The 24,258-nt window shown below is 32.5% G+C and overlaps 4 protein-coding genes across 7 annotated transcripts; 3 read left to right on the top strand and 1 right to left on the bottom strand.

Moving 5' to 3' along the window:
- LOC100806165 (probable cinnamyl alcohol dehydrogenase 1) lies at positions 1-2,631 on the top strand. Of its 2 annotated transcripts, none has more exons than XM_003543084.5 (7): positions 1-157; positions 644-739; positions 1,003-1,116; positions 1,205-1,435; positions 1,586-1,871; positions 1,988-2,138; positions 2,248-2,631. In XM_003543084.5, the coding sequence occupies exons 2-7, from the start codon at positions 651-653 to the stop codon at positions 2,448-2,450; spliced, it is 1,074 nt and encodes a 357-aa protein (XP_003543132.1). In that variant the 5' UTR covers positions 1-157; positions 644-650; the 3' UTR covers positions 2,451-2,631. The 2 variants fall into 2 exon arrangements, with proteins under 2 accessions (XP_003543132.1, XP_040864292.1); XM_041008358.1 differs by lacking the exon at positions 1-157 and adding an exon at positions 166-394.
- Positions 2,632-5,022: 2,391 nt separating this feature from the next.
- On the bottom strand, positions 5,023-8,228 carry LOC100806692 (U3 small nucleolar RNA-associated protein 18 homolog). 3 transcript variants are annotated; one of them, XM_041008359.1, is made up of 3 exons: positions 8,085-8,224; positions 6,192-7,863; positions 5,023-5,330 (listed from the first exon to the last, which is right to left on the bottom strand). In XM_041008359.1, exon 2 carries the CDS (start codon positions 7,846-7,848, stop codon positions 6,193-6,195), a length of 1,656 nt encoding a protein of 551 aa, XP_040864293.1. In that variant the 5' UTR covers positions 7,849-7,863; positions 8,085-8,224; the 3' UTR covers positions 5,023-5,330; position 6,192. The 3 variants fall into 3 exon arrangements, with proteins under 3 accessions (XP_040864293.1, XP_040864294.1, XP_003543133.1); XM_041008360.1 differs by lacking the exon at positions 5,023-5,330 and adding an exon at positions 5,799-5,817; XM_003543085.4 differs by lacking the exon at positions 5,023-5,330 and having other exon boundaries at positions 6,066-7,863; positions 8,085-8,228.
- Positions 8,229-13,217: 4,989 nt separating this feature from the next.
- On the top strand, positions 13,218-15,567 carry LOC100814713 (L-type lectin-domain containing receptor kinase IX.1). Its single transcript, XM_014766336.3, has one exon. It carries the CDS (start codon positions 13,236-13,238, stop codon positions 15,276-15,278), a length of 2,043 nt encoding a protein of 680 aa, XP_014621822.1. The 5' UTR covers positions 13,218-13,235; the 3' UTR covers positions 15,279-15,567.
- A 6,416-nt stretch (positions 15,568-21,983) lies between these two features.
- LOC100815236 (myosin-binding protein 7) lies at positions 21,984-23,382 on the top strand. The gene has a single exon (XM_003541731.5). The coding sequence runs from the start codon at positions 22,422-22,424 to the stop codon at positions 23,307-23,309; it is 888 nt and encodes a 295-aa protein (XP_003541779.1). The 5' UTR covers positions 21,984-22,421; the 3' UTR covers positions 23,310-23,382.
- The last annotated feature ends 876 nt before the right edge of the window (positions 23,383-24,258 follow it).

Raw genomic sequence — 24,258 nt, forward strand, 5'->3', positions numbered from 1 at the left:
AAATACGGGGTAGGAGGAGGGGATAGAGAAGCGAAAGAAACCAAACCACAATAAAATATATAAAAGCCCCTTTGATAGAACAGTGATACATACATTTGCCTTTTCTTTCTTACTCATCACGTTCGTTTCGTGGATCCTTACTCATCACAAGTGTGAGGTGACTCTGAATCTCTTATTAACGAAATATTACTATTTACAAAGCTGTTTTGTTATATCTTCAAGTTCTCGTTCGTTTTGGCCATCTCTGTTTAGGATTAGGATTTCGTATTTTCATAATTCATCCTATAAAGTTCCTGTGTTGATAGATCTTTAGGCGATCTGCTTAATTTAGTTAATGAATTTATATATGATTCTTAGGCTGCTTCTTATATCCGTTAAAGTCAACTCAGCCTGTGTGAGTTTTGGTCTTAGCACTTGCAATCATGAAATTAATTATTTCATCTTACTAGGGTCTTGGGGCAACATTTTTCGTATAATTACTAGCATCAAACCAATTTTTCTAACTTTTTTCAATCTCTATCCCTGACTTCTTTGATTTATTAGAAATTAAATGAGGATAATAAGCTTTAAATTCTTGCTAAACTCCCTTTGTGTTAGTTTCATGAAAAGTAAGCTAATAGTTAATCGCATTATGGTGGAGTAGAAAAATTATGAGTTCCAAAGGTGTTGGTGAAGATTGCCTGGGATGGGCAGCAAGAGATGCATCCGGAGTTCTATCACCTTACAAATTCAGTCGCAGGTATATATGTATCTCTCTTATTCCACTTTATATAATGGAGTATGGACTAATGGAGTGTCCATTTTCTGTAAATCACCATATTCTTTTTTCATGGCAACACAACTTCCAAAAGTTACTAGTTATTGCAGTTCCTGGTTGGATGCTACATTCGTGTATATATTTTTGTTTCATTTTTTGTCTTGTCTTGGGATAAAACTTGACTTTCTGACCTTTTTCCTCCCCCTTTTAAATGTCTTGAAAATATGATAATGATGATTGCTCAGGACTCTTGGGAACGAAGATGTTCATATTAAAATTACGCACTGTGGTGTTTGCTTCGCTGATGTAGTTTGGACAAGGAATAAACATGGTGACTCAAAGTATCCTGTCGTGCCTGGGTATTAGGCCTTATTTTTCTGTATGGATGATAAATTGAGAATCCTGTATACTTAAGCTAATCGGGCCATGGTTCCTTTTTCATATCAGTCATGAGATTGCTGGGATTGTGACAAAGGTTGGCGCCAATGTCCACCATTTTAAGGTTGGCGACCATGTTGGAGTGGGGACTTATATAAACTCATGTAGGGATTGTGAGTATTGTAATGATGGACAAGAAGTTCATTGTACCAAGGGATCTGTATACACTTTTAATGGTGTTGATTTTGATGGTACAATTACAAAAGGAGGATACTCCAGTTACATAGTAGTCCATGAGAGGTAAACTTAAAAGACGGCTAGATGCTAATAACAAGTTTTATGAGGTCTTCTCTTCCTGAATTTTATCATAAGCTCTAAAAGTAAGTTTTATTTCATACTAATCACAGGTTATAGCTCCTGTTCATATCATTTTTAGTTTTGCATCTGCAGGTACTGCTTCATGATACCAAAAAGCTATCCATTGGCTTCCGCAGCTCCTTTGCTTTGTGCTGGAATTACTGTTTATTCACCGATGGTCCGCCACAAGATGAATCAACCTGGTAAATCTCTAGGAGTGATTGGTCTTGGTGGCCTCGGTCATATGGCGGTGAAATTTGGAAAGGCATTTGGTTTGAGTGTAACGGTTTTTAGCACTAGTATATCCAAGAAAGAGGAGGCACTGAGCCTGCTTGGCGCAGACAAATTTGTTGTTTCATCTAATCAAGAGGAAATGACGGTAAGCATAACATGAAGCATCTACTACATAACATTTTCTTTAGACCATGAAGAAAACACTAATGATGACAGACTCATGCTTCTTTGTTCTGAAAACTAATTGTGATTCCCATACAGGCGTTGGCTAAATCGTTGGACTTTATAATCGACACAGCATCTGGTGATCACTCGTTTGATCCTTACATGTCACTGCTGAAGACATATGGTGTTTTTGTCCTAGTTGGTTTCCCTAGTCAAGTCAAATTTATCCCTGCAAGCCTTAATATAGGTATGTTGCCTTTGAAGTATAGAAAGCTTGTTGGAATGGCCAGTTTTCATTCGTGTAATTCAATTCGTTGAAGCAGTGGAACTGTAAATATTCATCTTCTGTACGACAGGATCAAAGACTGTTGCCGGAAGTGTTACAGGTGGTACAAAAGATATACAGGAGATGATTGGCTTCTGTGCTGCAAACGAGATTCACCCAAATATAGAGGTGATTCCAATCGAGTATGCCAATGAAGCTCTTGAGAGGCTCATAAATAGGGACGTCAAGTACCGGTTTGTAATAGATGTTGAGAATTCCCTGAAAGAAAAATGAGTTGTTGCCTCCCAAATTGGACATTATTGGACTTCACCTTGTTCGATAAATAATGATGGTCGGAGTTCGTAATTTACTTACATAGAGTTGATTTGAATTTTCTTTAATTATTTTGTGAACTAATATTATGTGATTATAAGAATATTTTGGATTTTTAAATAATAATAATTATGGAAATTAATATGGTGTTATTTTAATTTTAATAATAGATGTTGTAAGTAGTTTGCTTCTAAAGTGTAAAAATTCAATCAAGATTGGAATGCATGATAAGTTTATTGATTTTGTAATTATTATTTTATAAGTTTTATTTATCATGATTTTTCATTAGAGATATAAAGTTTGTCTAATAGTTGAAAAAGAGGGAAGAGAGAGGAAAATGTTGTGGGTTCAAATTCATCATTTGACATCTTTAATAAAATTAATAAAATAATATTTATCCATAAAAAATCATGATTTTTTTATTATTGGTTGACAATTGATTTTTTTTTACCATGAAAATGTATAAATTTTAAACTCTAACGCATATTTGTTATTGGATTTTTAATGTGGATAACCGTTGATGGGTTGGTTTATGCCCTTATGTAGTCTAACTACAAAAGTTGTTAGGATTGTGAAATGAGTTTGGCTGAAGAAGCAACCCGTTTAAACTGATTGGATTTTCAACTCACCAATCTATTTTAACTCCTCTACTTAATCCTTCAAGAAAACTAAACTAGACAAGACAAGTCAACCACCAACCTTTTTTAAGTAAAAATGTTAATATTTTTAATTTAAAAGATAATTAATATTGATTTATTTATTTTTATTTACTTTAGTTTTGTTAAGTTACTATTTTGTTTGTTTGCTGACAAAAAAAACTATTTTATTTATTTAATATTTTAGTTTTTCGGGCAGTGAATTATTATTTCATTGGTTCTTCTTCTATAAAATAAAATATACCTAAGACACCCAACAACAATTTTAGATTAAAATTAAGTTTGTAACTAGAATTTGCAAAAGCGTTTCCAGACTTGTCTCATCACAATTGAATTTTCAAGTAAAATTTTACTCTCAAACATACTTTTAAGAAATAACTAAATATGATTTCAAACATTTTATTTTCAAACATACTTTTAGATCCTTTTGAAAATCCAAACATACTTTTAAAAAGAAATTTGTGGAGGGCAAGACTCCACACCACAACAAAGTCGATATCAGGAGAGGAACTTTGTTTGGCTTGCCAAGAGGCCAAGACAATTCGACAATAGGCAAACGAGAAGAAGAAAAAAAAACGTTGATGTCATGGATGAGCACTGAGAAGTGTTATTAGTGCTGTCATGGATGATCACTGAGAAGTTTCATTTGACATAGGAAGCGCAACTTGACTTGACACGTTTTGCTTTTGCTAATTGCTAATTAGTGTGGTTGTTAATTAAGGATATCATCATATGAATACTTTAGAAATGAACTGCACTAGGTGCAGTTTGGATCCAATGACTTTCACTAACACCTAACGACCATTCAGTTTAAAAAGCAACGGCAAAAGATCTCGTAGCATATTCTTTAAAATTATGTTGACTATCTCAAAGTCACAATATCATCGTGATTTTTTTCAAAGTAACTATATGCAGCTTTATATTCAACGTTGCAGCTTTATATTCAACGTGATTTTATAATTGATTTTGACTCATCTCCCCGTTATTTCAAACATACAATCAATCCAGCTCCTAAACTATAGGAAAAACCCCTATATATAAAAGGGACATATACATTCACTTTTTGTTTCGTATTAGATGATAATTTTTCCTTTGAATAAATCATGAATTTCATAGGGGACTTATTATCTAAGTGATCTTTGTAAAACTATTTAGCTAATTTACAAAGTATTGGACATTCACCACCCTCTAAATAAATGTATTTTAGTAAAGTTTTAATCATTTGAAGGATTTTTATAACATTTGAGGAACTACTTAACATAATTTCTAATGTTTCTAGAATTAATTAATTTTTTATTTAGGACATTTTAGGAAAAGGGATAATATTTCATGGAAGAAAATGGTGATTATTTTTTTTTTTGGAAAATACTGAATATTGTAAATTTGGTAAATAATGTAATAGAAAGAGAAGAGCCTAATATAAAGAAAATAGAGTGAAAATGAAATGAGGGAAAGAAGATACTTACAATGATAATTTTATAACAAAGGCTCGTGCACTTGTCATTAAAACAAAGCTGCAATCAGATGCGGGCATATATCTATCTGTCATAGTATGTGAGTTGATTGAATAAGAACTTGTGAATTATTGTAAACCTTCTAATATTATTTTTGATTTTTACGTGATAAAAAAATGTTTAAAATATCTCATAAAAAGTAAATATACAAGTAGCAAAATATCGATACTAATACTGGTGCAAACTTATTAGGTGATCTGGTTAAAGATAAGAAAAAGGCTAATGTATTCTTGTGTTGATGGATCTTTTATGTGATCTAGTTAATTTCACTAATGAATTACAATCTCGGTTTGAATGCAAACTTATTTAAGCGCTTATTCATGAGTAGCGTTTGGATGCAATTACATAAGCCTTTCTATTTGATCGCACTGATAAAAAGGGCTAGTCTAAGATAAATCAAAGTAAATATTAAGGCTTTTAAGTACAGATAAAAATAAAATTAAAATATATGCTTTGTCCTTATAAATATAAAATTAATATTTTAATTTACTTTTTCTTGAAACCAACATATGATTCAATACTAAGATTCGTTGATCCAGTATAACTTTACCCTATATGTGTCTCCCATTACTACCCGTTTGAACAGCAACATCAGGCACTTGAATGAATTAAATGCTGCACAGCCGCTAGCAGTACATATAGCTCAGAGATTGAGTGTGGCCAGAAATTCCCTGCTCATGCACCATAGTGGTGTGTAATAGTTAGATTGGACAAAGGATTTGACCCCTTTCAATCTTTGGGCCACCCATAACCAGCTAGAAGTCAAAATTTTGAGGAAAAACTCGTTATATTAAGGGTACTCCAAGAAATTCTCAACCCTTTACCATTGAGAGAAAGATGAAACAGAAGTCTGTAATTAGGCTGGTTAAGACAGGATTTCAAGATCTCGCACTAAAACAACAAAAGCTTGGACGGAAACAACTAGTTTAACCTTGGGTCCAATCAACCCAAAATTGCTTTAATTTGCTGCTAAATCTATCAATCCCTTTTCTGAAATTTTGCATATTCAATAATTTCATTTCTGAAGAAGCTGACAAGAAACAAAAGAGACTTGAAAAAAAAAGCTGAAAATTCAGTAACACAGCAAACTCAGGTGCAAATCAAAACCACGTATCACAATGCGGAGATGCACATTCAGATAAACAGAACCCCCAGCAGCTACAATTACAGTAAACAATATGAATGCACAATAAATATATCAAATCACATAAACCTTCCCACTTAAAGATATTCGGATATATACCAATATAATAAACCTTTTTGAAGTATGACAATACTCAATTTATAATAAACAAAAATAATTAAATGATGATTGATTTTAAGTATTATAAAAAAACGAACAGAAAAAGATAGTTAAATCCCAATAAAATTGATGATAAAATAGATGAAGCTTGGTTACTTCTAACTTCAAAGAAGAAACACATGAAGCTTCATTAATTAATAATGATAAAATATAAATCAAGTAAGTCTCAAAGCTTCCAACAAAATAATACAAACAAAATTCTCAAATCCTGCCCGTATTTTAAATCTACCTTAGGCATGCTGGTAATGGTGCAGCTTATACAATAACACTTTGCCTGACGCGTTTCCGACAGCCATGAATCCACCACCAGGACTAAAATCAATACAGCGGGGATAATGCAGGTTCGTGTTTGACGGTGGCCAGTTGGAGAACACAGAATACGATGGGATATGTATTAATTTTAAGCTGCTCTTCTTCATGCCTGAACAGATTGCTAATATTTGAGAGTCATGATTAAATCTCATAAAATCCACTTTTGTAGTCAAATTCTCTATGGTTCTGATAGGCTTTCTCTTACCCCCAAGAAATTCCTCTCTATTGTAAATATTCACAATTCCACTGTCTGAACCAGCTGCAAAATGAGTCCCACTTGGTGAAGTACAGAGAGCTGTGCCATTGATGCAACCTTCATCTACACCTTTATGCAGGCAAGTCATTGTTCTCAGATCCCAGTGGTAAACCTGACCATCACCACCACCACTCAACAACTTTTGTCCATTCTCAGCAAAAGCTAAGGAACGGATTGTTCCATTCATCTTTAGAGTACCAACCAATTGCTTTGTTTTTGTTGATACCAACAAAATATAACCTTCATTACCCGTAAATGCTATCATTTGAGAATCAGGAGACACCTCAAAAACCTCCAAACTCTTCTCTTCCCTACCAACCAGAGGACCTATTTTATCAACTCTAGCCTTAACTAAATCAAAACTATAGAAGAACTTTCTTCTTCCTGATACTATAACCTGAGATCCATCCGGCAAAAAAGAGGCTTTTCGAATGGGGCAATCTTCAAGGAAGATGCTCTGAATTTTGGTGTTCCGCTTGCCATCAATTTGAAAGAATCTAAGCTTCCGGTCCAATCCGGCTGCAAGAAACAACTGTGCATTAGGATGGAACTGGACTGAATTTATGGGACCATTAGCAGGATCCTGAATATTTGCATCCACAAGTCTCGAGTATTCAAGATGTCCCGGCAACAATTTTGTGCCACTCTTCACAACCAGGTCTTCATTTGTCCTGAGAACATCATTCACATCCTCATAACCATGGCTCAAAACAGCTTCGTTTTCATCATCCGTCAACTCATCATCAGAGGATCTATCTATTCTAGAATCAGCCCGTGCCCATTCAGTTCCTGGGTTAAGCTTAACATGCTGAGCCCTCAATCTTGACACGTACTCTGAACCCGAGATCAAATCCTCATCCTCTCCCTTCCTCAACTTCCTTAATCTGTTAACCTTGGCTATGTTCACTGTGGCATTTTCTTCTTCATCATCCACCCACACAGGTTTCTTCTGCAAAGCGCGGTCATCATCATCATGACTTCCCTCAGACAAGTCAGCATCTTCTTCCCGGTAAACCGTGAGAACGCTATCCGCAGAACGGTCAGTGAAGAACAAATCAGAAACCTTTTCAGCAGCCTTCGGAGGTTCAACTTCATCCTCCTCCTTTCCAAACTCAAGTGGGGAATATAAAGAACCAAACAAAAAGTTCTCAAGCTTCTTCATCTCTTTCACTTGTTCCATTGCCAATTGTTCCCCCTCGTCATATTTCTTCTTCTTCTTCACTTTCAGAGTATCACTATTCTCAACATCATCTTCAACCTCCCTCTTGCTCTTATTGACCACATTTTTAGTGCTAGCGTTTTGGGATATCAAACTCATTTTTCACAACCCAACCTGCAAGGTAAATAAGGTTCAACCAATTTGACATTTTGGAATTCAAATCATGAAATGAAATACATAACAAAATACGGAATTAGAGAGACAGTAAATAACAAATTCAAATGAAACAACTAACAATTACAAATAGGTGACGCTGTGATTGGTAAAATCAGAGACAAAGGAAAAAGGGGAATCTTAAATCAAATAAATTAGGGTTGAAAAAGGAGCGGGATTACCTTTGTTTAATAGCCAACTCGGAATTGAGCGAGACGGTGGTGGCTGAGTGAGAGGGACGACGGAGACGTTTTACGGTTTTAGGTTTAAGAGAGGAGAGAAAAACTGCCCCAAGGGTTTTAGCAAATGGATTGGGCTTTTTGTCTTGGGCTAGACGGATTGTATACCAGTTAATTTAACATTAATAGAGAAAGGATTCAACCTTATTATTACCACGACACTTTAATTAATAATTATATTATAAAATAATTAATGTTGTTATATATAATATTAAAAATTTTAATGTATATTTCATAAACATATAAATTTACATAATAAATTTTATGATAATTAATTTTTATTTAATAATTAATTTGTTTATATATATGAATTGTAAATAAAATTATAGGTTTAATAAAAATTTATATATGTAAAAAAATAACAAATTTATTTAATTATCAATTGTTGTGATAAACATTTAAATACGTCATTCAATTAAATATTATATTTGTTTAATTTTCAATCATTATAATAAACATCTAAATACATCATTCAATTAAATATTAAATTTATTTAACTATTAATTACTACAATAAATATCTAAATACAACATTCAGTTAAATATCAAATTTGTTTAATTATCAAATTTTGTAAATAAATTAAATGTATAAAATTATAATTTTTAAAAAAATTCAAAAAATACGGATTGACAGTCCGTATGTTTTAAATTTTTTTAATACGCACCTTTTCTTCTTCGATGATGAAAAATCTCCGAATTTTAGCATATATCCATAAACAACATATGTACACTATCGACGACTACAAACACTTGCAAAAAGATGTTAACAGAAACAAGTTACACTAAAGGAGTGCGATTTTACAAAAAAAAAAGGCGTTACAAAAATGAAAAAAGTAATTTGCTATTTATAACCATAAATACTCATAAGGGTATTTTTGGTATTAAAAAAACTACTCGGTTGTCAACAAGAATGCTCCAAAAGGATAGGATATTAACAGAAGCAAGTTACATTTAAGGAGTGTGTTTTAAAAAAAAAAAAAAAAGACGTTACAAAAATGAAAAAAAAATAATCTGTTGTTTATAACCATAAATACTCATAAGGATATTTTTGGTATTTTAAAAAACCGCTGGATGTGTGTCAACAAAAATGCTAGGTGCCCCCAAAGAGTTCCCAATTTTCAACTAAGCCTCTCTTAGTTTTTGGTTTTTATATCTCTCTAACCTTAAAAAAAAATTCTTCTTTCTTTTTTTTTATTTACAAAAAAAATAATCTTATTTAACTGTTTTTAATTTGGATTAGAATCTCTAGTAAGATAGGTACGTAGAAGCCAAACCCAAAGTGTTTCTTTTAAATTTTATACGGTTTAGCTTAACTTCTTAATTCTTATAACTTACCATCTATCATCTATCATGGTTAACATCTTTTGTTTAACCTTCAATTTCAACATTTTTTAAATTAACAATAATTAAAAACTACAATATATCACATAAATTATTTATCATAAAATTAAGATATAGTTTATATGTTAAAAAATTATTTATTTAAGATTTTAACTATAACATGATTTATGTATTTAGAAATATTTATTTATTATAAATTATAATTTTTAATTGTATAAAATAAGCATTTACTCTCTTTGCTACGCATATGCTAAAATACTATTATATGATAAAAAAATTTATATTAATAATGCATTTTAATTATTAAAAAAATCTGATCACAAATATATTTTTACAAGTTATTGGTATGAAATTAGTATTTTAAAAATATGCAAATTAATCTTATTCTCATTGTAAAATAATAATAACAATAATCATATTCTCACGAGAATAAAAATAATTACTTGGTAAGTGTTTATTCTAAGATTATTATGACAATGTGCTAGCTACTACTATAAGGTTATTCCAAAAAAAAAGTACTATAAGGTATATTCAGCAAAAAAAAAAAAGCTACTACTATAAGGTCAAGCTTGCTTTGTTCCTAAAAGAAGAAGCATTAAAGTAAAATAAAAGAATCATATGTTATATGTACTACATGATGATGCTTGACATAAAAATTAAAATTAAAATAATATTTTTTAATGAATAAATTAAAATAATAATAACAAATCACCTGGGAGCTAAATTAATGATTGGATTAAAAAAGATACAAAAATGGTTAAACTAATTCTCCAATCAATTGACTGCTGATGCTGAGTGAACCAAACACATAATCAGTCTTTAAATTTCAGATCACATGCATCCGTCTAGTCTGAACGAATTACCCACCTCCTCAAGTATATTCTTCGTAAAATGTAAAATCTTATTCAAGGTATGTTCAGGCATTATGTGTGATAATCTATAGTTAAAGTTTTAAATTGCGGTTTGTTAAAACTAATCGAGATTTTCTAAATTAATTATTTAACCAATGCTTCAAACCGCGTTTTAATTTAAAATTTTCCTCACCTCATTGTCGTACGGATAGCTTCTCTTTGGTTGCAACTTTCAATCAAAATTTATTGATTGGATTTTAGCATTCGGCATCGCTTGCCATGGGGAAAGAAACTTGTAACATCATGGTAACTCAAACTATATATATAATTTTTGGGTGTCTAGAAAGAAACAAAACAGCATTTATATGAACCCTCCTTTATTTTTTAGGGGGTGGGGAATTCATGGAAATTTCCTTCTATTGCTTTCCCTGACGTAGAATATCATCCCCTTGGATATTGATTATTGTCTTTTTCAGCGTTTGTTCTTTTCCCTATCTCTGAAAGTTCATTTTGGAATCAAAACTCGTTTTGTGTGTCTGCGATCGAGTTTGGTCAAGAAATACCATCCATGTTGAGAAAATGTGATGCAACTTTTATCTTTCTCGTAACAAAATCTTAATACTAGTGTACCAATCTTAGTCCCCATTTCATAAAACAAGTTAAACTAGCCTAAGGTTAAGATATAAAATATAGTCCGTGACAAATCATGAAAAGGACAGAAATTTGGGCTAGAGAGAATATAGCTGGAGAAAATAGAATTAAATGTAACCAAACATTAAGCTCAAATTATTAATGAATGAATTCATTACATTTCATCATCTGAAATGGCATACTCAGCAGGCCTAGCGGTTTGACTATTAAATAAAAAGGTGAACTCTAAGCTTCATTCGATATTCGAGAAGAGGTTTGTGGCCGTGCTCATTTCTATATTGTTAGCAGAGGAAGAACTATGAGACGATTATACAAATCCAAAACTCATAAAAACAACGAATAAAATCACTGTCTAAGTTACATAAATAAGAAAATCAAAGTTGAGCAATCACAAGACTCATTTGTACATGTATGATATAATTAGAAGCCAAGAAAGGTTTCAAAATAAATTCTCACCCAGAGATGGCTCCTTGCCATGTTAGTCTCCATGCAACCAACCATCTAATATTCTGTTATGCAAGGGGAATCATTTTCTTACTTCTTATGATTACTTTTGTAAACCCACTTTTATTTCATTACCAAGGGTTTGACTATGATGATGCCAGGATTGAAGGAGATGCTACTTTGTTACATTCAAAAATCCAACTCACTTCGACCACAAGGTACCAAAGCAATGCTTACAGTGTTGGGAGAGTCACAAGTTTTGAGTCATTGCACCTGTGGGACATCACATTGATTGGGGAAGTTACATGAAGTAGTAGACTGAAAGCTTGGGGAAGCATTTGATGAGGAGGAAATGGAACATTTAGTGATTGTTGGCCTTTGGTGTGCCAATCCAAATTATACTTCCAGGCCATCTGTAAGGCAAGTGATTCAAGTGCTTAAGTTTGAAACTCCTTTACCAGTTCTCCCACAGAAAATGCCTAAGCCAAATTACCATTCTCCAACTTTGAGTACAATTTTTGCTGCAGTTTCTTCTCCCTCTCCAGCTACATGTGAGAGCCAAATACAATGTGATCAATAGGGGAATTTGATGTACATAAAGTTATTGTTAAGTTCATGTTTCTTTAGTTTTGTGGTGACATCTCACATTCTTGTACAGCATAACTTACAGCATATAGGCGAGTCATTATCTGATGGGGAACTGATAAGTTTCCTTTTTTTGCAGTTATTTGTAAAGTTTATGTAAACTCTTTGCATGCTCGTGTGTGCACTTGTGTTCTTGTGAATTGTGCCGTACGTTTGTATACTTGTGATATAAAATAGAGAGTATGAAAGACACAGAGCAGAAAGTGGAAAAGAGAAGGGCATAGAGCCCAGTACATTAGTCTCTGCTCTTTATAATATATATGATTCTCCAATTATGAAATATTTGTACAACTTAATGAAATAAATAGATGTTGTCTGATTTCTAATATAGTAGAAACCGATTTGACACCAAATCATGCCACTCGTTTTTGTGTAAATTCAGTGATCTTTTTAAGAGTCCTGATTGTTGGGCTGGTATAGAAGTAGGAGTTGGTCAAATAAACAGTTTCATACATAACACCCCAACTTATATACTCTTCACTTTTCTTCATCCCAATTATGTGGAACTTTACATTTTCCAACAATATCACTTGTTTTCTTTAGTAGTACAAACTACAGAAGTAGTTTTGAACCAGAGTATAAAAAACTATATCATGAGCTATATTACAAAAAATTGTACTAAAGAAAGCAAGTGATATTGTTGGAAAAAATTGAATTAAATATAAGAAACATTAAGCTCGAATATTATTAAAATGAATGTAAGTTCATTACATTTCATCATCCCTTTTATTGGTCAACATAACACTTCATCAGCTGAAATGGTATACTCAGCAGGCCTAGCGGTTTGGACTTCATATCGTATGGGTATGGGTCCTGTGAGTGTGACTTAGTCATATTGATTTTAATTAAAAAAGTGAACTCTAATCTTCAATATTGCAAGGTGAGCTGAGGCAGAACTACAAGACAACTATACAGATACAAAACTCATAAAAAACAACGAATAAAATCACTGTCCAAGTTACATAAATAAGAAAATCAAATTTGAGCAATTACATAAGACTCATTTGTACATTACAAAACTCATAAAAAACAACTCATAAAATCACTGTCCAAGTTACATAAATAAGAAAATCAAATTTGAGCAATTACATAAGACTCATTTGTACATTGCATGTTATGATTTAGTGGCAAGGAAAGGTTTCAAAATCAACTCTCACCCAGAGATGGCTACTTCCCATGTTGGTCTCCATGCAACCAGCCACCTATTCTGTTATGCAAGGGGAATCGTTTTCTTTCTTATGATTACTTTTGTAAACCCACTTTCATTTCATTACCAAGGGTTTGAGTATAATGATGCCAGGATTGAAGGTGATGCTACTTTGTCACATTCAGAAATTCAACTTACTGCAACCACAAGGTACCAAAGCAATGCTTACAGTGTTGGGAGAGTCACAAGTTTTAAGTTATTGCAACTGTGGGACATGAGCTCAGGAAAACTCACCGACTTCACTACCGAATTTTCATTTGTCATTTACTCAAACGAGACTAGTTTTGGAGATGGCTTCGCTTTTTTCTTTGCAGATCCAAAGCTTCCACTTTCAAATCAAATACAACAAGGAGGTGGTCTTGGTCTTGTGGATGGTAACCGATTATTAAAGCCAACTAAATATCCATTTGTAGCAGTGGAGTTTGACACACACCAAAATTCCTGGGATCCACCTGGCACTCATGTAGGTATAAATTTCAACTCTATGAGATCTAACATAACTGTTCCATGGTCCATTGATATTAGGCAAATGAAAGTTTATTATTGTGCAATTGAGTACAATGCAAGTACACATAATTTAAATGTTTCTTTCACTGGAAACCAAATCAATGGCAAGCCAATAAAAAGTTATATCTCATGCAATGTTAATTTGAGAGATTACCTACCAGAGAGGGTTATTTTTGGCTTCTCAGCTGCTACAGGATTTATGTTTGAGATGAACACATTGTTGTCATGGTCATTCCGTTCAAGTTTACCAAGTGATGAGAAGGTGTCAAATCAAATACCTCCAATGGCAGCCCCACCAATCCAAAATCCTTCTCCTTCACCATTTCCCACTGCTAATATTAGCCCTAAACAAGAGGGCAACAAAGGTTTATTGAAGGGGATAGAAGCAGGTATAGGTATAGCTGCAAGTTTCCTTATTTTAGGGTTGGTTTGTATTTTTATTTGGAAGAGGGCTAAATTGAAAAAAGAAGATTCAGTTTTTGATCTGAGCATGGATGATGAATTCCAAAAGGGCATTGGACCCAAAAGATTTTGCTATAAAGAATTGGCAAGTGCAACAAATAACTTTGCAGAGGCCCAAAAGATTGGACAAGGTGGTTTTGGTGGTGTTTATAAAGGCTATTTGAAAAAGCTAAACTCCAATGTTGCTATAAAGAGGATATCAAGAGAATCTAGGCAAGGTATAAAGGAATATGCAGCTGAAGTTAAGATCATCAGCCAACTGAGGCATAGGAATTTAGTACAACTAATTGGTTGGTGCCACATGAAGAAAGATCTCCTCCTTATATATGAGTTCATGCAAAATGGTAGCTTAGATTCCCACCTATATCGTGGAAAAAGCATCTTGACATGGCAGATGAGGTACAACATTGCTATGGACTTGGCTTTGGCAGTGTTGTACCTTCATGAAGAATGGGAGCAGTGTGTTCTTCATAGGGACATTAAATCCAGCAATGTTATGTTAGACTTAAGTTTCAATGCTAAGCTTGGGGATTTTGGCTTAGCTAGGCTGGTTGACCATGAGAAAGGATCACAAACCACAATTTTAGCAGGTACCGTGGGCTACATAGCCCCTGAATATTGCACTACAGGGAAGGCTAGGAAGGAATCTGATATATACAGTTTTGGGGTTGTTTTGTTGGAGTTAGCCAGTGGAAGAAAACCAATTGACCTTAATGCCAAGGAAGGTCAAATAACCATATTTGAGTGGGTTTGGGAGCTCTATAGATTGGGAAAGTTACTTGAAGTAGTAGACTCAAAGCTTGGGGGAGCATTTGATGAGGAGCAAATGGAACATTTAGTGATTGTTGGCCTTTGGTGTGCCAATCCAGATTATACTTCCAGGCCATCTGTAAGGCAAGTGATTCAAGTGCTTACGTTTGAAGCTCCTTTACCAGTTCTCCCACAGAAAATGCCTGAGCCATATCACCATTCTCCAACAATGAGTACTATTTTTGCTTCAGTTTCTTCTCTCTCTCTGGCTACATGTTAGAATCAAATACAATGTGTCCAATAGGGGGAATTTGATGTACATAGTTTTACTGGAAAGTCCATGTTTCTTAAGTTTGGTGGTGACATCTGGCATTCTAATGCAGCATAGGTTACAGACTATTGGCGAGTCATTATCTAATGGGAAACTGTGAAATTTCCTTTTTACAGTTGTGAGTAAAGTTCATTTAAACTCTATGTAATTTGTATGTGCGTGTGTGCACTTGTGTTCTTGTGATATCGTACGTTTGTAAATTTGTGATATAGAAACAGAGAAAATGAAAGAAATAAAGAGCAGAAAGTGGAAAAGAGAAAGGCATAGAATCAAGTATATTAGTCTCTCTTATACGTGATTCTACAATTATGAAATATTTGAGCAACTTAATAAAATAAATAGATGTTGTCTGAGTTCTATCAAAGAAGAAACCAATTCCTCTAACCGCAAACGTTTGTGTGTAAAATCTGTAATTGAAATTAATTTGAACACACAACAGATTCAAAATTAATTTTATCAAAATCAATTCTACTACTTTAAAATAAATGAGTCAATCTTCAGCTTTGGATCACTGAGGTGTAAATAGTCATTTGCTTTCTTAGTACAAACTACAGAAGATGTTCTGAACCAGCTATGAAAAAAATATATTATGAGCTATATTACAAAAGTAATGTTTGTTCAACGCAATTAACATATACAAGTTATGACTTATAAATGATGGGAGTAGTAATCATGTGAAAAAAAATCATGCATGTGTAATAGTTGATCCTTACTTCCTTAATACCAAAAAAAAAATGGAAGTATAAGAAAGTTTTCTGAATAATTATTTTCTTTTTTTTGACTGATGACAATTTTTTATTCTCGAAGAAAGAAAAGTAACTATGAATCAAGGACCTTGCATGATGCATGCACATTTATGTATTTTTTTTTGTCAGGTGCACATGTATGTATTTTTTTATCAGGTGCACATGTATGTGTAATGCAAATTGAATTAAGAGCCAGTGAGGAACAAATAGTGGGAGTCTAAATGTATACAGTTTTGGTGTTGTGGTTTCGGAGATAGCTTGTGGAAAAGCAATTGAATTAAGAGCCAGTGAGGAACAAATAGTAGTTATGGTGGAATGGGTTTGGGAACTCTGGCATTGGTAATCTGTTAGAAGCATCTGATTCAAGATTGTGTGGAGACTTTGATGAGCAAGAAATGGAAAGGTTAATGATAGTTGGCCTATGGAGTGCTCACCCAGATTACTCTGAGGCCTACAATTAGAGAAGCAATGCATGTACTTAATTTTGAAGCTCCATTGCCCACTTTCCCATCTAAGATGCCTACAATTGACGTAGCCAAAAGCTACTTACATTGTTCCTTCAACTACTGCATCTGCATCTTCAAACTCTCCATCTTCTAGTGCTGATGCTTTTGGGCCTGCTAAAACCGAGCTTTTGTCAAGTAGCTCTTACACTTGCTCCTCAGAATCCAAAACATCTGCCGCACTTCTGCATTCTATTGAGTACTATGATATGTAATATGTATTCTCACATGTAACCCTTTTGTTTATTATGATAGTTGAAGTCACATGCATGTATGCTGAAGTATAAATGTGAAAGTGTGAGATGAAGTCTCACATTAAGTAGGAATGAAAAAATTGAACACCACATAAATGAAAAAAAATCTATAAAATTGAGTTTTAAGATTTTCTGACTTCATGCATAAACAAAATATTATATTTAAAATATTAGTTTCATTTCTAATATCTCATTCTTTTCTCACATTGATGTTCAACCATGAACTAGTTGAATTCTATTTACATATATGATGAAGCTATTTCCTTCTAATAACGTAACGCCATATAACTAGTATTTTATATATGCACAACATTATGTATATACAATTTTGCAACATTAAGTTATATTTTTTAATTTGTACACTATTACACCAAAATTGTTTCATATATAAAATCACTTTAAATTTTCAAATTTGGTCTTCTTTTATTTATTTTTCATGCATATTGCACTGAACATTCAATAAAATGAAAATATTGATTGCTTCAAAGGTGGGGGCTTTGGGGGAATGAATCTGAATAGCAATTAGGAAGTATATTGTGCATGGTAAGAGTCTTTTCTTGTAATCTTGGACTATGACATCCCTTGCCAGATGAAATTAATGCCGGCCAAAATGGTGGTACCAGCTGTAAGAATCTGAGAGGAGAAAACATTGTTTTCACTCCTCCTTGTTCCATCAAACAGTTACAACAGACCTTGCCTGGGCACCTAACTTGAAGAATCCTCTTATCACATTAATTTTTACTAATTTTCTTATTTGTTAAATATAAAAAAATAGATTAAATATTGCTTTAGTTACATTTTGAGGACTTCAAAAAAATTATTTGTAAAAGTATCAACTAATAAATATTTCATAAATCATTACATATCTAAAAAAAGAAGAAAACAAAAAATACTACTAGATTATCATATATATCAACTCCCCGTTGCTCATAATTTCTTTCAGCTAATCTTTTTTCAACATTTTAATTTGGTAATGCATTGAGAGGAGATTCACTCATTTGGGCGCATTCACGGCATATTTCTCTCAAAACAAAATTAAATGGTATCCATATTTGTTGGTTTGTTTGAAAGCAAGTGTTTAAGATTATATTATTATCCCTCTGCATGCAACGAATGTGTGTGAATGCATATCGGTCTTATCAATGGCTGGAATTATTTCAAATCTTTGGCCTAACGTGTTTTTTACTATTAAGAGATTACTTGCACTGCATTGGACTAGTCAATCTCATTAGCAGTTCAAGTACTCATTCAAAGTTGTTTTATTCACAAACTATCAAGGGCAATGAACATAATAACTGAATAGAGGAAATGATTTTGTATTTTTCATTCCTTATCTTGCTTCGAGGGCCAGCGCCTCCAAAGAAAGAAGGAGAAGGCTAGAGGAAATGATTTTGTATTTTTCATTCCTTATCTTGCTTTATTACATGGCTATTTATAATACTTTTCTAATAACTGAATTTGTCATTTTGCTATGCAAAAATATTACAAATAACAAATTTGTTATATTTATTCCCTAATGGCAGACAACTTATTCTAACAAGATTATGCTACCAGCACAGCCAATTTTTCTATATGAAGTCTTTAAGGTACGATGACTTTGTAATCTTCCTCTTGGACTTGTCTACTTTCTGCACCCCTGCTTGCACCTTTGATTCCATCTTTGTGCCTGTATTTTCTACTACTTCCTTTGGTTCCTTATTAAATAAGTTTTACCTATCAGCTGCAGTGACTATTTTTTTTTTCGTGTTTACTTTTGAAAAGCAAGGATAGTTGAACCATTCCAAATATTAATTAGCGGTAGAGTTCCAAATCCTCTATCCTTCAAAATAATTGCATAAAATTTCAGCCTTATAAAATGTTTTATTTATTATAACAAAAAAAAAAACTTAACAAATGTTAGACATTTGATCAATAACTGCAGCTTGTGCGGTTTTTTAAAACATGCAAAGAATCATGATCTCTTGTCTTGATGCGGTCGTCATGTGTGCATATTCCAATTTCCAACAGGAGCTGTAGACTGTGGATTTGCCTAGTTTGTAACGCATTTTTTTAAACATTGTTGATAGGATCTAACCTAAAAAGAATTCATTTTCTCGTGCCTTATACATGGTGCAATATGGCATTGAATCTTTTGCACGTAACCATTCCTAATTTGACCAAGACTGTCAATACTCAAGGGAACACAAATTGATAAATGATCATTCTATCTGTATCAATTGGTATTCAGAAAGTTTATTCGATTAATAATATTTTAGCATGGGAATTGATAAATACTAAATAGGGATGTGATAATGGTGGGTATAGAGATGTTTATTTCAGGAACATTTTTATATATGGTACGTACGTAGTTGAGGTTGGGGATGAATTACGGAGAACCCATGCAGTCCGTACTCCCATGAAACTTCATGAGTAGAAATATATGTGCCCATTATAATTTTATGTATCTCACATACATGTATATTTCATTTCTCTTATTTGCTTTTTCTTATCACATCATAAATCTAATTATATATATATATATATATATATATATATATTTTTTTTTTACTCAACATATTAAATTTTCATCAAACATTTTTCAAACTCAAACTTTATAGAGATTTATTAACGTACACTCATTTCTTTTTTAGAGTTAGTCTTATTAAGTTATAACTTGAGTATATTTTAAAATTTACCTAAAAAATAAATGAATGTTTCTTAATAAATACTTTTTGGATATATTAATGTATATAATTTTATTTATTTTTAGTTAGAGCATGTTAATTAATAAATCATGCATAACTAAGAATTATCTTAAAATTCACTGACAGTATAACTTATTAATGTATTTCGATTAAAAAATAAATGAACTATGTTAAAAAATCCAAACTAAAGTTAATATATACACACAAGGTGCTTCAAATAAAAATAATTTTTATAATAAAAAATTATAATTAATAATAACAACACTTAAGTTAAAATTAAAAATAATAGATGATTAAATTAAAATTCAATTTAAACAAGTCAATATCTAATTTTTAGATGATTATGATTTTTATTAATCCAGCCGTTGAATCATATTTATGTATCACAAAGATCATTTATATTAAATTTTATTAAAATTGAAAAACAATAAGAAATGATCTATTTTAGTATATTTTAAAATATTTATATTAAGTTGATGTTAATTTATATAAAAGAGATAAAAAATTATTTTAGATTAATATGAAATTTTGTATGGATAATTTATGTGGAAAAAAATTTAATTCAACGATAATTTTTTTAAAAATATATTATTCAATTAAAAGCAATAAAATAATATAATAATTATTAAAATATACTATTTATACAGTAATTGAAGAATTTCTTGACATGAGCCCATTAATCCGTGGTATAATAAACTGATGTAGCCGTTGGTTTATTAATTGATAATTCAGAAGGCATAGCAATATTACTATCCTTTTATCCTTTTCTCACGTGGCAAACGAGTAAGATACCGCACGACAACGGCTATATTTTTTTAATTATTATTTTTGCTAATTTCTTAAAAGAGTTTATTAATCATATATATATATATATATATATTGATGGTGTAAAATAACAGTATAAATTATGATTGACGCAATTTTTAAGATAATTATTATATTAAATTTATCTTATATCTAAATTATAATTTGATAATAATTTAAAATTTTAAAATTAGATGGAAGTTGAGAAGATCCAATGCATAATTAGATTTTTTTCTTCTTCTGGAGATGCATAATTAGAGATGTAATCATATTTGAAGCCAAAAATCCTAAGGGTTTGATGGAGAATTTCCTAGTCTACTGCATTATATTTTTTTTTCAAATTTAATTAAAAACTATACCATTTCAATTTCTTTTATTTGGACTTTTTCATGTGGTAGAGAATTTCTTTTACTCTTCCCAAAAAAATAATTAGAAAGGACACCACAGAGTTTATAATATGAAATATAATTATCCCACAGAGATATGGTAAATTTGAATTTGGTGAATTTTGGTGGACAAGTTATAAGTACATTTATAAGTATGCTTTGAACCTTGAAATATATTCTAACACTGTAAAAAAAAAGATAAGATACAAAATAATAGTAAAAGACTTTCTATGTTTTACGCATTTTAATTTATAGGGAAAAAAAGACAAAGACAAGTTATTTTTGTCATAAAAATATTATTAATTGATAACTTATCAACTATATTTATTTATTATCAATGTAGGTTCATAATAATTTGTTTTTTTTTATAAAAATTTAAAATAAATATATGATACTCCAATCTAAAATTGGAAAATCTGACAAATTTAAAGAAAAAAATAACTTACTCTAAAAAAAAGAATAAATAACTTACATTTATTTTACCTTAAAGAGATCAGTGAAGCTGGAATATAAAGATATAATAAATATATTGTAAATATAGAAATTTATTTTTATTGTAAATCCATCTCATTTGGTAATTGATATAGATAATAATCTTTGAAAATTTTCTTCAATAAGAATTTCGGTACCCTTTCCCCTTTAATATTTTTCCTTAGATTGATAGTAGAAATTTTGTAGAAAGCACTTTAGTGACGAGTTGTGTTTTTTTACAATAATATTAGACCTCTATATATATATATATATACATATATAGTAGTTAATCACTCTTAATAAAAAAAGTTTAATGCAATAAAATATCTTCTTCAATCATATTTTTCTTTTATCCGTAAAACTTAAACTTAAAAGATTTAAACTTAATTTGTAGTAGTAGTGGAACTTTAATAAAATTTAATAAAAAAAACTCAAACTCCACGTATTGTTTTTAATTGTTACCCCTGGATTGGTTACTAGTAATAAGTCGTCCCTAAAATTTATTATTATTTTTAACCAAGGATCACTCAATTTTTTTTTGTAAGCGTATATAATAATACTATATATCACTCAAATATATTGTTATTATTATTCGTATTTACTTATTTAGTTTTGTGAGTGTATTTAGGAGGAGAGTTCTTCCTCAAAAAAAAAAAATCTAGGAAGAGACCAAACCTGAACACGTACTATTTTATATACGTTAAAAGAGTTCATTACTGATTTTTTTTTTTTTTTACTGTTGTACATAAATGATTATGTTGATTATTGTTTATATTGCATTGAAAAAGAATAATGAATAATGAATAATGATTAATACATGTGTAACGGCATGGAAACATTAATCTCTGAAATGGTCCGAGTAATGTGAGCATAACCGATGCTGATTGCTCACACCTCTATTTCTTCGCCTCTGGATCAGATCCCCCCAATCCCAGTTTCTTCATCTTCTTCTTCTTCATAACATGACTAGAATACTTTCTCTCTCTCTCTCTCCGAGCTTACAAGGGTAGTTAGTGAAGAAGAATGGTAGTACTTCTTGTTCCTCTACCCTTGTAACGCCAAACCAACCAAAAACATAACATAACCAATGTTCCATTTCCACATACAACAACATTCATTGACAATCCAATAACGCCAATAACCCCCCCTTTTGGCCTTTGTTTTGTTCCTCGCAATCCCTCCATTATTTTCCCTTTGGATTGGGATTGGGTGTTGTTGAGTCAAAATCTGTTAACCTCACCCAGATGCAGACTCTGGGTTTGTTGGTTGCTCCTGTTCTCGGTTTCTACCTGAGGTTCCTTCGTTTCTCTCTTCGCTTCCTTCTTCTCATGTTCATGGATTTCCCTTCCACCTTCAAGTTCATCACGCAAGCCAGTGAACTCGGTTGTGGCTTCCTCCTCCTCGGTTACTTCTCGCGCCTCTTCAACTTCCTCGGCCTCCTCTTGATCTTCTTCTTCTGTCTAAAGTTTCTCCGCTCTCCGCTCCTCATCTCCAACCACGAGAAATCGTCGTCGTCGTCGTCGAGAGACGACAATTCGAATTCGAAGGAGGAGGAGAATTTGTTCAGAGAGGAGAGTTTGGAGGACGAGGTGTTCGACGTAATGTCGCTCAGGAGGATGGTGAAGGAGGAGCGGCAGCGGTACAACGCGGCGTGCGCGGAGATCGAGCAGGAGCAGGGGGCGGCGGCGTCCGCGGCGGAGGAGGCCATGTCCATGATTCTGCGGCTGCAGAGCGAGAAGAGCGCCGTGGAGATTCAGGCCAAGCAGTTCCAGCGCGTGGTGGAGCAGAAGCAGGAGTACGATCTCGAGGTCATCGAGTCGCTCCGGTGGACGGTGGTGCAGGTGGAGTCGCAGAAGAACCTTCTAGAGCGTCAGTTAGGGGTTTTGAGAGAGAGGCTTAGACAGTTCGTCAATGATCAAGAGATACAGCAGCTTCAAGAACAAGAACAAGAACAGGAACTCCAAGGCACAGCCAGTGATGATGATTATTATGATGATCATGATTATGATGGTAATGATGATGATGGTGATGAAGATAGCAGTGGATTCTTGAATTTCTCTATTGAATATGATGATGCAGATGCTTCTTCTTCTAGAAATCACTCACCCCCACACACACCACAGCACTTGTAAGTTTGCATGCTCATCCACATGCACATGGACATGGACATGGTTCCTCAATGAAAAATGCCTTTTTTTGCCTTTCTATTGTAAATTGTATTTATTTATTTGTTTGTTTTATTCACAATGTTGGTGAAAAGCTACACAATATGTGTTAATAATGCGTGTGTCTGTTGTCATGGTGGGGATTGGAATAGGTTTAAAGTTGGTTCAGGTTTACTACACTAATTGTTCTCACTTGACAGGGCAAGTATTTGACCAAGGTTTTAAATTGTGATACGGAGGAGATAATTTACAATCTTGATTGTTGATTTTGTATCTGGTTTTGCTTTTGTTAAAACCTCACTTTAGAAAAATGTAAGTAGATAGTTTCATTGAATGATGGTAGTAGGATTAGGCATCTCATGAATGAGAAAGCAACCTGGTACTGGAGGTTGAATCAATCAGATGGGCCAGTGCCAGTGTCAAGTGGGGCTTGTCGGGTAATGTAGGAAGCACTAATCTTTGCCTAATATCTTCGACTTTTTCATAATCCTCTAGGAGATTTAGAAGTTCATTTCTCAATGTCTGGAATTTAGTGATAACACGAGACTGTGTATGAAGTATCAACTATAAAGGAAGTTCATTTCTGTTCAAAAATTAGTAATCTTCAAATGAAGAGCACTATTAGGTTCCAAGATACATGCATATTCCTCAGTTAGCGTACCATCTTGTAGACGTTTCAATCTTCAGGTAATGACACAGATATTCACATTAATTGTAACCTTTGATGTTCAGAGTTCAGACTCTTGAGTATGTACTTGCTCGGTATTGACACAATGTTAGTTGATGTTAACACAGCATCCTAAAATAATGTGATCACTGTAGCACTGCCATTTTTATTTTTGAAAAAAATAAGAAGTTTAGAACGAAAACAACTTTCATGTTCTAAAGATTCTTACAAATTTCAGAAAAAAATATA

This window comes from Glycine max, chromosome 13, assembly GCF_000004515.6.
Source record: "Glycine max cultivar Williams 82 chromosome 13, Glycine_max_v4.0, whole genome shotgun sequence".
Lineage (NCBI taxonomy): Eukaryota > Viridiplantae > Streptophyta > Magnoliopsida > Fabales > Fabaceae > Glycine > Glycine max.

What these genes read in the sequence shown, in the direction of transcription:
- LOC100806165 (XM_003543084.5), top strand. Translation starts at nt 651, where the DNA reads ATGAGTTCCAAAGGTGTTGGTGAAGATTGCCTGGGATGGGCAGCAAGA. An exon ending in AAGTATCCTGTCGTGCCTGG is followed by an intron (nt 1,117 to 1,204) that starts GTATTAGGCCTT and finishes TTTTCATATCAG; the next exon opens with TCATGAGATTGCTGGGATTG. An exon ending in CCCTGCAAGCCTTAATATAG is followed by an intron (nt 2,139 to 2,247) that starts GTATGTTGCCTT and finishes TCTGTACGACAG; the next exon opens with GATCAAAGACTGTTGCCGGA.
- LOC100806692 (XM_041008359.1), bottom strand. Translation starts at nt 7,848, where the DNA reads ATGAGTTTGATATCCCAAAACGCTAGCACTAAAAATGTGGTCAATAAG.
- LOC100814713 (XM_014766336.3), top strand. Translation starts at nt 13,236, where the DNA reads ATGGCTACTTCCCATGTTGGTCTCCATGCAACCAGCCACCTATTCTGT.
- LOC100815236 (XM_003541731.5), top strand. Translation starts at nt 22,422, where the DNA reads ATGCAGACTCTGGGTTTGTTGGTTGCTCCTGTTCTCGGTTTCTACCTG.